Genomic DNA, 12,999 nt, shown 5'->3' on the forward strand with positions numbered 1-12,999 from the left:
TATTTTTGTATGTTTCATTATTTCCTCAGGCTCCATACTTAGACGTGGCATTGCTGAGTGAGATTAAAAGGGCTATGTATACATGTTTTAAGACGTTTGGTATCTCTGGCTAGAAGGTAACAACCAACTCTATCCAGTAAAGTATGAGCATTCTTGTTTCAGACACATGTACAAATATTAAGTGTAAAATTTGTTTTAAAGTTTCCTACCTGATGGGTAAAATAATGGTACTATTTGGTTTTGTGTTTTTGTTTCGTTTCTAGGGAGGATGAATATTTTTTAAATGTATTAGCCATATTTCTTTTGTGACATGCTAATTTTAAATCTTAGATCTATTAATATTTGTCTTTTGTCAAACTTTTCTTTTTTTCATTTGAAGAACACTCTTTTTATATTGAAGATAATAACCATCACCCATTCTGTTGTGGACTTTGCTGGTAGTTGAGGCTGTGTGGCTAGATTTTAACTTATTTTTCTGAGTAAGTACTACAAATGCGGAACACAATTCAGATGATACAAAGGATATCTAGTGATGCATTAATTGTATATCCTTTCAGAGATATTCCACATATACACAACCATATATTTTTATATATATATATCTTATACATAAAGATAGAAGCAAACTCTTCACACTGTTCTGCACCTAGTCTTTGTTTACGTACATCTTATACATCTTTTGATGGTTTCTTATCGGTACCTGTAAAATTGTGTTGCTAGAGATTTGACTTGAAATCCTTAAGGCAGCATACTTTGCAGATAAATAATCTGAGAGAATCTAGTAGGTCAACAGATCTGCTCTCTGTGAGCTAACACTAAAGAAATAGAGGAAGAGGAAATCTTTGAAAAATCAAGAAAAGATACCTTTGATCCCAAAAGTCTTGGTTTGAAGGAACTTTTATCCATTAGATCATCTAATTCTGGAAGAATAACCAAAGTGCAGCATCCTTGTATTCTTCCTCTAAGGGGCTCATCCTCATAGGGGATGTAAATTGAGACAGGTTTTCTCAGTGTCTACATGATAAGTGCTTCAGGGCTCAGTCCTTGAACTCTCCAATCTCTTCTTTGGTGAACTGTCCATTTGTGTGGCTTCAAACACCTTCTGCCATGGCTCTCAAATTTATACTCCTCCAGTCAGACCATTTTACTAAATTACAATCACGTATATGCAGCTAGACTATTAGGCACCTCAAATTTAAGATTAACTGAACTTTTTTGAGGCTTTCCCATCACAGTAAATGGCCCTTTCATTCACTCCTTTGTTCAGACCATGGTCCTTGGGGTTGTCTTTGACTCCTTTATTTTATGTCTTACATCTGATTCATTAGCTGATTCTTTTGGCTTTAACATCAGAGTACATTTTGAATTGGACCACTTTTCACCACCTATGCTAACCTAAGCCATCTCTCTTGCCTGGACTACTGCAGTGGCCTCCTAACAAGTCTCCCTCCTTCCACTCTTGGTGCTGTTTATTCTTCACCCAGTATCAGAGAGGAACCTTTTAAAATGTATATCAAGGCTGGGTCCGGTGGCTCATGCCTGTAATCCCAGCTCTTTGTGAGACTGAGACCGGCGGATCACTTGAGGTCAGGAGTTTGAGACCAGTCTGGCCAATGTGGTGAAACCCTGTCTCTACTAAATATTCAAAAATTAGCTGGGCGTGGTGGCATGCACCTGTAATCCCAGCTACTCGGGAGGCTGGGGCAGGAGAATTGCTTGAACTCTGGAGGCAGAGGCTGCAGCGAGCCAAGATCTTACCACTGTATTCCAGCCTGGGCAACAGAACAAGATTTTGTCTCTAAATTAATTAAATGTGCAACTAGTCATATTTCTCCTGGCTCCAGTAATATTTTTTTTTTAATCATTTAGAATGAAGTCCAGTCCTCAGTGTGGTCTACAGAGCCTCCACATGACCTAGACCCTGGCTTTCTATAGCCTCACTCCCTTGCTCACTGCACTGAGCTACACTGGCTGGCCTCCTTGCTGTTCTTTCAAAACAGGCATGTGTCTACTCCCAGAGTCTTCTCACTTGCTCTTTCTTCCTTCTGAAATGTTCCCCCACCTCCTTGATTTGCACAAGTAGCTTCTTTACATTGTTCAGATCGCTGCTCAAACTAAGGTCATTCCTGACCACCGTATCCAAAATAGCAAACTTTCTTCCCTATCTCTGCACTCTGCTTTACTCTTTTTTTTTTAACCTTTGAAAAGTTGAGATTAAATTTATATACCGTAAAATTTACCCTTCTAAAGTTTACAATTCAGTGGTTTTTAATATACAGAGTTATGCATCCATCATTCCTAATTCCAGAATGTTTTCATAACTCCAGAAAGAAACCTCATATCCATTAATAATCACTCCTCATCCCCCCCACCCCTAGAATCCACTAATGTATTTCCTGTCTCTACAGATGTACCTATTCTGAACATTTCATATAAATGGAATAATACAATATGTAGCCTTTTGTGTCTGGCTTCTCTCATTTAGCATAGTGTTTTCAAAGTTCCTCTGTATTGTAGCATGTATCAGTACATCCATCATTTTTTTTGTCTCCAAATAATATTCCATTCTCTATTTATACCACATTTTGGTTTATAATTCATCAGTTGATGGGCATGTGAGTTGTTTTCACTTAGTGACTATTAAGAAATAATGGTGCCATGGCCGGGCGCAGTGGCTCACACCAGTAATCCCAGCACTTTGGGAGGCCGAGGTGGGCAGATCACTTGAGGTCAGGAGTTCAAGACCAGCCTGGCCAACATGGTGAAACTCCATCTCTACTAAAAATACAAAAATTAGCCAGACATGGTGGCGTGTGCCTGTAATCCCAGCTACTTGGGAGGCTGAGGCAGGAGAATTGCTTGAACCTAGGAGGCAGAGGTTGCAGTAAGCAGAGATCACACCATTGCACTCCAGCCTGGGCTACAGAGCGAGACTCCATCTCAGAAAAAAAAAAAAGAGAGAAAGAAATGGTGCCAGAACATTTGTATACAAGTTTTAGAGTGAACGTGTTTTCAGTTCTCTTGGGAGTATGCTTAGAAGTGGAATTACCAAGTCATATGGAAACTATGTTTGACTTAAACATAAAGCACTGTCAAACTGTCTTTCAAAGCTGCTACACTATTTTATAGTCCCATTTACAATATATGAGGGTTCCAGTTTCTCCATGTGGCTCTCCAAACCCTCCTTTACTTGTCTTCACCGCATTTATCACTGCCTGACATACTCTATATTCTTTTATTATTGTCTGGTTCTTCCATTAGACAGCAAGCTCGGAGAAGTGGGGCATCTGTCTGGTTAGCTCTGCAGCCCCAGCACCACACAGTGGCTGGCACAGAGTACAACACTCAATGCATGTCTTGAATTCGTGAATATAGTTCTGTAACCTTTTTTCACTAACCGAGTCCCCTGATCTTCAGTTTACATCTGATTACCTTTAGTTACCCAAGTACTTTATTTTGTATTTAACTTGCATTCAAAACACAGGATCTCAGTTCTTCTTTCCTGTAAAGTAAGAAAATCTTATTTTTGATATATGCAGTTCACTTATCTTGCTTCAACAGAAGAAAAGTTAAATATTACATTTTTTTTCGTTTAGGAAATATCATTTGTGGCAAGCCTCTTTCTTGTAACAGTCTTAAAACATTGTGACAAAGCTAAACTCCTTTCGAACAGTACTCAGAATGATATTGCCCATTCTTTTTTTTTTTTTTTGAGAGGGAGTCTCGCTCTGTCACCCAGGCTGGAGTGCAGTGGCCCCATCTCCGCTCACTGCAAGCTCCGCCTCCCGGGTTCATGCCATTCTCCTGCCTCAGCCTCCGGAGTAGCTGGGACTATAGGCGCCCGCCACCTCGCCCGGCTAGTTTTTGTATTTTTTAGTAGAGACGGGGTTTCACCGTGTTAGCCAGGATGGTCTCGATCTCCTGACCTCGTGATCCACCCATCTCGGCCTCCCAAAGCGCTGGGATTACAGGCTTGAGCCACCGCGCCCGGCCAATATTGCCCATTCTTATTGCTGATCCTTTGCTTTGTATCTTTTGTCCATGCCTCTATGTATATAACAGAGTAGGAAATTGGGAAAATACATAGTTTGGGCCTTTAAAAAGAAAAAGCTGTAAGGGTTATTTTACAATGTATTTACTCAACACTGTGCCTTGGGGATCTTTTTTTGCCAGTATATGTAAGTCTACCTTTTAAAAAGCTGCTGCATAGTGTTTTGTGTGATGTACATATGACAGTTTAGCCATTGCCTTTTTTTTTTTTTTTGAACCGCTCTGGCTGGAGTGCTGTGTGGTATGATCACAGCTCACTGGAGCCTCAACTTCCTGGGCTCAAACAGTCCTCCTGCCTCAGCCTCCCAAGTAGCTGGGACTACAGGCTGCACCACCACACCCAGCTAATTTATTTTCTGAATAGAGATGAGGTCTCACTATGTTGTCCAGTCTGGTCTCGAACTCCTGAGCTCAAGTGATCCTCCCATTTCAGCCTCCCAAAATGCTGGGATTACAGGCATGAGTCACAGTCCCTGGCCAATGCCTCATTTTCTAAATCACAGATTTGTACAGTGACTAATTTTTGCAAAGCAGAGTTTTTTTAAAGGTTTTTAAAATTTAGTATTATGATGTTAGGTATCATATTAGTGTGTCCAAAGTAGCCACAAAGAAAGAGATGATACTATTGAAGCAGAAACTTGAAATCCTGATTTACACTTCAAGGAACAAAATCAATTCCTCAAAACCTTATGAGGCAAAATTTATTTTAATGTCATAGTAGTTAGGTATCAAACTCAGTTATAAATAGGGGGCTTTAATTCTCACAGTGATAGAACTTTTTAAGCACTTCAGGATTATAATACCATAACAGTTGTCTTCCCTGCCACTCTGGGGTGCTCTCTGAAGCGGCATCTCCGGCAAAGAACTCCATAGTGTGTGATGAGCCTGCTGCTTGTTCAGTATTGGCATTTACCTCTTAATATACTGTCCTGTGCCCATCTGGAGTATGAGCCCCCCATAGGAGACTGGGCAGAGATTTACTTGGCAGTAAAGATTATCTGACAAGTCTAATATTTTAGGTCTTTGTAATTCCCCATTTTCAAGGTATATCTCAATTAGTTTATCTTGATATATGCTCAGAGATATAACCTATTGTCATCCCATGTTTATGCTATTACACATAGCTTTTTATTTAAAGTTCTGGTCGTAAAACTCAGGTTCAAACATCCTAGAATTCACAACTTCTATGTTTGGAGCTGTGACTCTCAGTCAGTCAATGCTTATATCATGCCTTTGAGGCACTAGGTATTGAAAGTCACCACTTTTTCATTATCTTAGGATTCTCAGTTCTTTCTTCAAGACTTATACTTTCAGGTTTTCTTAATTAACTGGTCATCCCATACATTTGTGTAAAATAATTTCTAGGAAACTCCGAATCTCAAAACCTTTGCTTTACACTTACTACTTCATTTCCAGTAGATGGCACCAAATACCCTTTGAAGGTCTTCGTTATACTAATTCCTAGTTGGTGTTGCTGGCTAATTGATAATTGCGTCCACCACCAAGGAACGAACATGGTCTATTCTTTAGTCTGATTCTCTAATTTTTATATAATGTAGTATTTTTGTTTGGAGTCTAAGCTAGACTTGTTGGCATTTAAATTATTTGCTGTTTCTGGCTCAGATTTCAACTTTTTTTCCCCCTTTTTAAAACAAAAATAAGTGTGACTTTCCAGTCAGGGTGATGGTAGAGGAAGGGTCATGATACTGAAATAGGACTTGGTTAAAATAAAGAGTTGAGAGTAAGAGAATAGAGACATATGCCAAATGTTTGTAATAAAATCAAAGAGAAAATATAAATATACACAAAATCCAAAATGTTAGGATAAAGAAATCAAAGCATTTTTAGTATTATCGCTTTGGGTACTTTAGTAGAATTGCACTTGTTTATGATTTTCAAGTTTGTTTTACAAATAACATGCAATTTAAAAATACTCTTTAAAAACTGTTAGATCCTTTTGTAGTTCATAAACATAGTAATTAGGTGTTCCCATTCATGTGTGAGACGTGCCCCCCAAAGAGCTTGTTACAGCATTGGCACATTACCTGTCTGATGGGGAGAAAAAAAATACTGTTATATTTCTACCTTCATTTCCAACTTTGTATTGTACTTTGAAAACCTTTACCTACAGTATGTGTATTTCATTAGTATTTTCCTAAAGAATCAGTTTTTAGATCCAGTTAACCACTGAAACCAGAATATGCCTATATGTCAGGCATGATTTACTACATGTTTATTCTATTTATTGAGTTGATTTAATTTTAGTGGGTTTGTGGACCATTAAAAAATACATGTTTAATATTTCCTACCATAATTACATTTACACCTTTGTCTTTTTCTTCAGTACTTGTCAGTGTTTTGTGACTCAGTCTGGAAATCTGTTTAAACCACCTTGTCTTTATACAACTACCAACAGGAGGATTGGTAATTTGGGCTCTGGGTGAGATAGACCTAGATTCAGTTTCCGTGTCTGCAGCTGAATGCATGACAAGGAAAATCATTTAGCCTCCCTGGGCCTCAGTTTCTTCACTTGCAAAATGTAATTAACACAACCTACCTCATGGGGCTATGTTGAAGATTAGAGATAATGTAGGTATGATGCCTACACATAGTAAGCTATTATATATTGGCAACAATAATAAACTTAAAAAAAAAAAAAGAAATATGTTCACGCTTTACTCATTTGTACTTTGGGGACTCAACCTACCAAGAACTTTATTTCTACTTTTAAAATTGGAGATGTCTGTCAGGACATTGGCAGCGTAGCTTGGTTTGCCATATAGCTTTCATCTCAAAAATTTTGATAGGTTTAGGGAACGATCTTTAAACTTTTTAGTTTTCTATATATAACATTCTATTAAGCATTTATATTGGTACCACCCCATGCGGAAACACACCATTTGCACACATCTTAAAGAGTATTCTTGGCCAGGCGCGGTGGCTCAGGCCTGAAATCCCAGCACTTTGGGAGGCCGAGGCTGGTGGATCACCTGAGGTCAGGAGTTCGAGACCAGCCTGGACAACATAGTGAACTCTCGTCTCTACTAAAAATACAAAAATAAGCTGGGCGTGGTGGTGGGCACCTGTAATCCCAGCTACTCAGGAGATTGAGGCAGGAGAAGCGCTTGAACCGGGCGGGAGAAGGAGGTTGCCGTGAGCCGAGATTGCGCCATTGCACTCCAGCCTGGCCGACAAGAGCAAAACTCCCTTTCAAAACAAAAAACAAACAAACAAAAAACCCCCAATAATCTTGTGAGTGCCTTCATCTAGAATTAAAAGGGAGGCGAAAACCCTAAAAGAGATTTAAGTCAAAGAATCTTAGAGTTTAATGCCATTCTGTAGGTTCAGGAAGTCTCAGCTTTAAAAACCCACTCGCGTGAAAGTAATTAATTATTCCATCACTTCCCGGGGATGGAGGGGGTGCGGAAAAGGCGCATGAGCTCAATGCTGTATACTGGAGCCCGATTCCAGCTCTTTCTTGAGGGCAGAAAAAACGCCAGGCGGCAAGCATTTAACAACCGCCAGGCTTTTTCTTCTCAAGCCCCGCAGCAGCCACGTGGCGCCTGCCCGAGCTCCCGGCTCACCGGCCACTATCCTGCACCGCTCTCCGGGATGATTCGCGGCTGGGCCCTCGCCAGCCGGAGTTCGGCGAAGCCCAGAACCTCCAGGGCCGCGGCCACCAGACCCAGGGCTCCGGCCCCGAACCCAAGCGGCGCAGAGCGCCCAGGCGACGCGAGGTGCCAGCCTTCCATTCGAGGGACGCCTGGCAGATCCCCGGAAGTTTTCCCCGGGGACAGGTCTTGGCAACAGGTCCGAGGCGAGGCCGGGTGGAGCCGAGCTCCGCGGCTGCCGGTGAATCAGCGCCGCCCAGCGCCGGACCGGCCCTCCCAGCCAATGCCACACCTGGTGAGGAGCAGGCAGGCCGCTGACCATCAGCCATTTAGGGCTCGCCTGGACTGGAGAAAGGTGACATCATCGTAGCTGGGAGGTTTCCGAAGGCTTCACCAATGGGAGACCGGCGAGGTGCTTGCCTGCTACAGCTCTTGGCCAATACTAACAAAGCAAAAGGGGGCCCGGGTTGTTGGTATAGAACCAATGGGAAACAAGGAAGGAGCACGAGGCGGAGTTGCGAATCCTGTCACCAATTGGAAAGAGGGGGTGGAGCCCGGGCCTTGTCAAGCGTGACCAACCAGCGAGAGGAGCGGACTTTGGGGGGTGGAGCCGTGAAGCCCTCTCCCAATCGCACAAGTTTGGGGGCGGGGCATTCTTTGGGGGGCCCAATGAGGAACGCGGCCGAAGCTGGCCTGTCAAGAGAAGGGGCTGGGGGCGGGGAGATGGTGAGTCGGGGATAAACACTCCGCGGCGGTGGCGGCTGCTGCTCTGCTCCGGGTTCTGTCACGGTGTCGGCGGTGCCCAGCTCACTGGCCCCCCTCCCTCTCTTGTCGAGCGTGGTTGCCAGAGAGGCTCCCTCAGCCCTGCTCCGCGGTGTCCACAGCGGGCTCCATAGCGGTCCGGCGGCGGCAGCGAGCCCGTGGGCAGTGGGGGTTGGTCCCGTGGCTCCGGCCCCCGGTGCAGAATGGCGGCGGCGGTTCGGATGAACATCCAGATGCTGCTGGAGGCGGCCGACTATCTGGAGCGGCGAGAGAGAGGTGCACGGGGACGGGAAGGGGTCCACTCTAACCGAGGCCGGGGGTCCTGTAGGGCCGGCCTCAGGTCCGGGCGCCCAGCCGCTCCGAGGGTGGTTGGAGGCGGGGAGACCGCGAGCGCTCCCAACCCCTCCGGCTCTCCCCACGCGCGGTCCGAAGGGAGGCCGCCGCTGCCCTAGAGCAATGAATCCAGGTGGAGAAGGGGCTATCGCCCGCCGGGGTCCCGAACGCCGCCCCTTCCGCAGTCCCTCCCGAATGGGTGGCCGGGGCCCCCTCCGATAGCCTCCCTGGTTTACCTCACCCTCCCTGGTTTACCTCACCCGGGCTGGTCCCGGCCGGCCCCCAGGTGGGTCCAGCGCCCCAGTCTCCTGGGCAGAGGAGCAGCGCCTCACGGTGCTTGCCCCGCACCTTCGCCTGAGGCTGGTTCCACTTAACCCGCACCAACCTGCTGGACGTTGCCAGTGGGAAACCCAGGCTGCGTGAGCTTAGCCACTACTGTGTCTTTCTCAACAATGAGCAGCTGGAATCCTCTTTACACCTGCTCCGAACTGAGGGTATTCACACAATGTTGGTTTTTTTTTTTTTTAATCATTGTTCTCAGAATTCCACCTTACTCCATTTAATTATTTCCACAATATTCTTTTAAAGATAAATAAAGGAAAAAGGAAATACTGTAGAGAGGAGAGAGTATTAAATATTCTGGGCCCATTCATTAACTGGATCCTCCTGTTTTCTAGAAGCTGAACATGGTTATGCCTCCATGTTACCATACAATAACAAGGACAGAGATGCCTTAAAACGGAGGAACAAATCCAAAAAGAATAACAGCAGTAGCAGGTAATTTGGTAAATACTTCTTTCTGTCTTTTAGATTATATTGTAGGTGACACAAACTGCTGAATGTAAGTTGCCTGTTGTGATTATAACCCTATAAAATTACATTGTGGCCGTCATGATTCAGTAATGTACACATGGACTTAAGACCTTGTAGGAAGCTGTTTCTGTTTGGGTTGAGGGAACTGAAAAGAAAAATAGAAATGTTTTACATTTTTTATGAACTTTATTCAAAATTTAATTTCGCTTTTCTTCCCTTTTGGAACAAAAAAATCTGTGAAAGCTTCAAGTGAGATTAGCAATGGTGACAATATTTTCCCTTCAGAAGTTGCAGATCAGGGCAAGTTTTCTATAAGTCAAAATGCTGGACATTATCCATTTCTTTTACTTTTCGTTGTAATGATTTTATAAACACATTAAAGTACCTGATTTGGCATAAGTGGTAGGATCTCATACTTGACATGTAAATTAAATACAGTGGTTTGTTTGATACTCTAATTTGTCACCTCTATTTGTAATGGCAAGGAGGAATGATTGAGGTTAAAACCTACCTCTTTAGTGATAGAGGAATATATAATACCGAAATATTAATATGCTACAACCTTTCCATGTCAGTCTTATAGATTGTCTTATACCATAGTTCTTAAAAGCTGTGAATCTCACTGGAGATTTGGTTAATGGTCAGTTAAATCACATATTAAAGTCCTGTGCATAGTTTCTGGTACATGTAAATAGTCCATCAATGTTACTGCCCTTTTTCTCCCTTCTTTGCCCTTAAAATGTAGTTGGCTAGGAAATTCATTTTATTAGATCCCTTCAACTATACCTTTCCTGCCAGTAAATTAAAAGCATTGATTTTTTCGTCACTGGTTTAGAATCCTCATCCCTCCCTCACCCTCATGAATAACTCCTTGCAAGTATCTATTTGATATCCTCTGTGGCTTAATACAGACCAGGAATTTCCCACTTAAACCTAAAAATCACTTGTTCTTGCTGCGTCTTCTGTACTTGGTTCACCTCATTAGTATCGTTGGTGGAACCACAGGATGTGAGCAGCATTACTTGTGCCATGCCCTTGAATAAAAATGGCACATGAAGAATCAACCTGGTAATTACTTGGTGGGTTTTGCTTGTCCTCTAATCTTAGCATTACCTGAAGGTGGTAGCCTGTAGTTTTGTGCATGGATATGAAGGCACTTTAAGAAGGTTGTTAATACTGACTTGTAATATGCAATGGTATAAAAACAATTAAGCTGTGTTGCATTTTAATACAGTATTTTTTTTTAATTTGTTTAAAAGAATTTTGAGGCCTTTCAGTTAATTTTTCTGGAAAAACATAGTCCATTTGGCTTTTATTATTGTCCACTAATGATTTGAGAGGAATTGTCCATGTTACTTATTTAGGCTTAATACCTTAACACCTTATTTTTTTCCTTAGTTTCACAGGAAGGTTGTAGGGGATGTTCACTAGTGGGGATAAAAAAATGAGATGTTGAAGTGGTTTGGTCCCAAAAGGTGATTAGGAAAGAAAAATAATAGTAGTTAAGAATCTTAAGCCAAGAAATGGATTCTTTCTAGTAGAAAGAATCAGTGCTATGCCAAAAAAAATAATAATAATAATCAGTACTATGCCAAAAAAAAAAAAAGGGCTACAAATTCTTCTGCTAATGGGTTGGTTTGCTTTCCATGGTTAGAGACAGGGGATTATCACAGTTGTCCATATACTTGACTGATAGTGAGTTAGTGTAATATATTCAGTGGTCTAAGGATTTCTGAGAGACCATGATTAAACCTAGAGGTAGCACCAGGCACACGTGTGAGGCAGGAGCAGGTAGTTTTCTTTCAGTGTGATCATTTCCTTCATGACCCATTTGGAATAGCTCCTTTTTTGAGGAACAAGCAATCATAATGGAGAAAGCAGCTTGACCCCATGGTTTGAATCAGCTTTATATCCTCAGCCATGTATGGTCAGAATTTTGAACTGAGGTAAAGGATAGGGAGAGATTACTGCTGGTTTACATAACCCTTGGATAACAGTTTACTCTTGTTCATACAGGTTGAAAATGCTGTGCTTTTTGCTTGTAGAGTCTGGGGAGGTACTTTTCCTTGGACAATAAAAGATAAGATTTAGCCACATAGGAATCTTCTTGGGAACTGAAAATGCAGATCTTATTCACGTTTCTCTAGTTGCTTATTAAAACAAAAACGAAAATGAAATTGTGAATATCAGTTGTTTTTGAAATTATCCGTAGGAAGATGGAAGTTTCTTTCCTACTGATTTTTGAAGTCAATTACTAATTATTTAGAATTGAAATCTAGAACTTTTTAAAAGTGTGTTTTGTTCAATGAGTAAAGCAAGCTTTGGCACTCATATGAAAGAGGAAGTTCAGGACTTGCCACCCAGTTGTTTTATAAGACAGTGGCTAGAGTGACCTGACATGAGGAGTCTTTGTGAACCCAAGGATCTTTCCTGGTTATCTCAGATACGCCATAATTTGGCTTAGTTATTTTTTTATTAGAGTGTATTTTTAAGTGGTGAAATTTGACCTTTATCAGTGATTCCAGAGTTATCCATTGTTTTCCATAATCACATGGAAAATAGTTTTGACACAAGGTATCAATGTGTTCTTATAATGGTTTAATTAAAAATGTAAATGTTTACCCATCAATGGAGGTGGCTGGCATCTCGGAACTCATCATTTTTTAAAGGGCTGCTTTTTATTAATAACTCAGTTTCAGTAAACTGGATACCCTTCAGTAATGCTCTAGCCATTCACTGTAAGTCCCCCTTGAAAAAGCACCATGTGTTTAACACTCTCAAGTAATCAAAGAAAATCTGTAGTTTTAAAAATTTTGTTCAAATTTTGGAAGAAGTTGTGCTTCCTATGGAGTTTGTTTAAAAGTTTATTTTGGGGATTCAAAATTTTACATAAGTATATATCTCTATTTATTAGTTTATCTATATATTTTCAAAGAATCCAGAAATATTTTGGTAAGAATTTCCTGTGTGCTGTTATTTTCTACTGTCTTCTCAACCTGTTCACTTTCCTCTCCTCCACCTACAAGGGATGGTCCTTGTCTACAGTGAAAGAGGGTAATCTGAACCAACTGTTGGCATATACTTTCATCCATTTTATTTTATTTATTTATTTATTTATTTTAGACAGAGTCTTGCTCTGTTGCCTAGGCTAGAATGCAGTGGCACCATCTCAGCTTACTACAGCTTCTACCTCCCGGGTTTAAGTGATTCTCCTGTCTCAGCCTCCCGAGTAGCTGGGATTACAGGCATATGTGACCATGCCTGGCTAATTTTTGTATTTTTAGTAAGGAAGGGGTTTCACCATGTTGGCCAGGCTGGTCTCGAACTCCTGACCTAAGTTATCCACCCACCTCAGCCTCCCAAAGTGCTGGGATTATAGGCGTGAGCCACCGTGCCCATCTACTTTCATCTTTTTAAAAAAATCTGTCAG

At 41.8% G+C, this 12,999-nt stretch overlaps 1 protein-coding gene across 3 annotated transcripts in view; it reads left to right on the top strand.

The window, feature by feature from the left end:
- The first annotated feature begins 8,177 nt into the window (after nucleotides 1-8,177).
- Nucleotides 8,178-12,999, top strand: part of MXD1 (MAX dimerization protein 1) — a 28,048-nt gene continuing 23,226 nt past the window's right edge. For all 3 annotated transcript variants that reach the window (XM_011985019.1, XM_011985020.1, XM_011985021.1), the window contains exons 1-2: nucleotides 8,178-8,699; nucleotides 9,434-9,533. In XM_011985019.1, coding sequence (XP_011840409.1) covers nucleotides 8,627-8,699; nucleotides 9,434-9,533 — 173 coding nt within the window. In that variant the 5' untranslated portion in view covers nucleotides 8,178-8,626. The remainder of the gene's footprint in view (nucleotides 8,700-9,433; nucleotides 9,534-12,999) is intronic.

Source organism: Mandrillus leucophaeus, unplaced genomic scaffold, assembly GCF_000951045.1.
Source record: "Mandrillus leucophaeus isolate KB7577 unplaced genomic scaffold, Mleu.le_1.0 Scaffold279, whole genome shotgun sequence".
In the NCBI taxonomy this organism is placed as follows: domain Eukaryota; kingdom Metazoa; phylum Chordata; class Mammalia; order Primates; family Cercopithecidae; genus Mandrillus; species Mandrillus leucophaeus.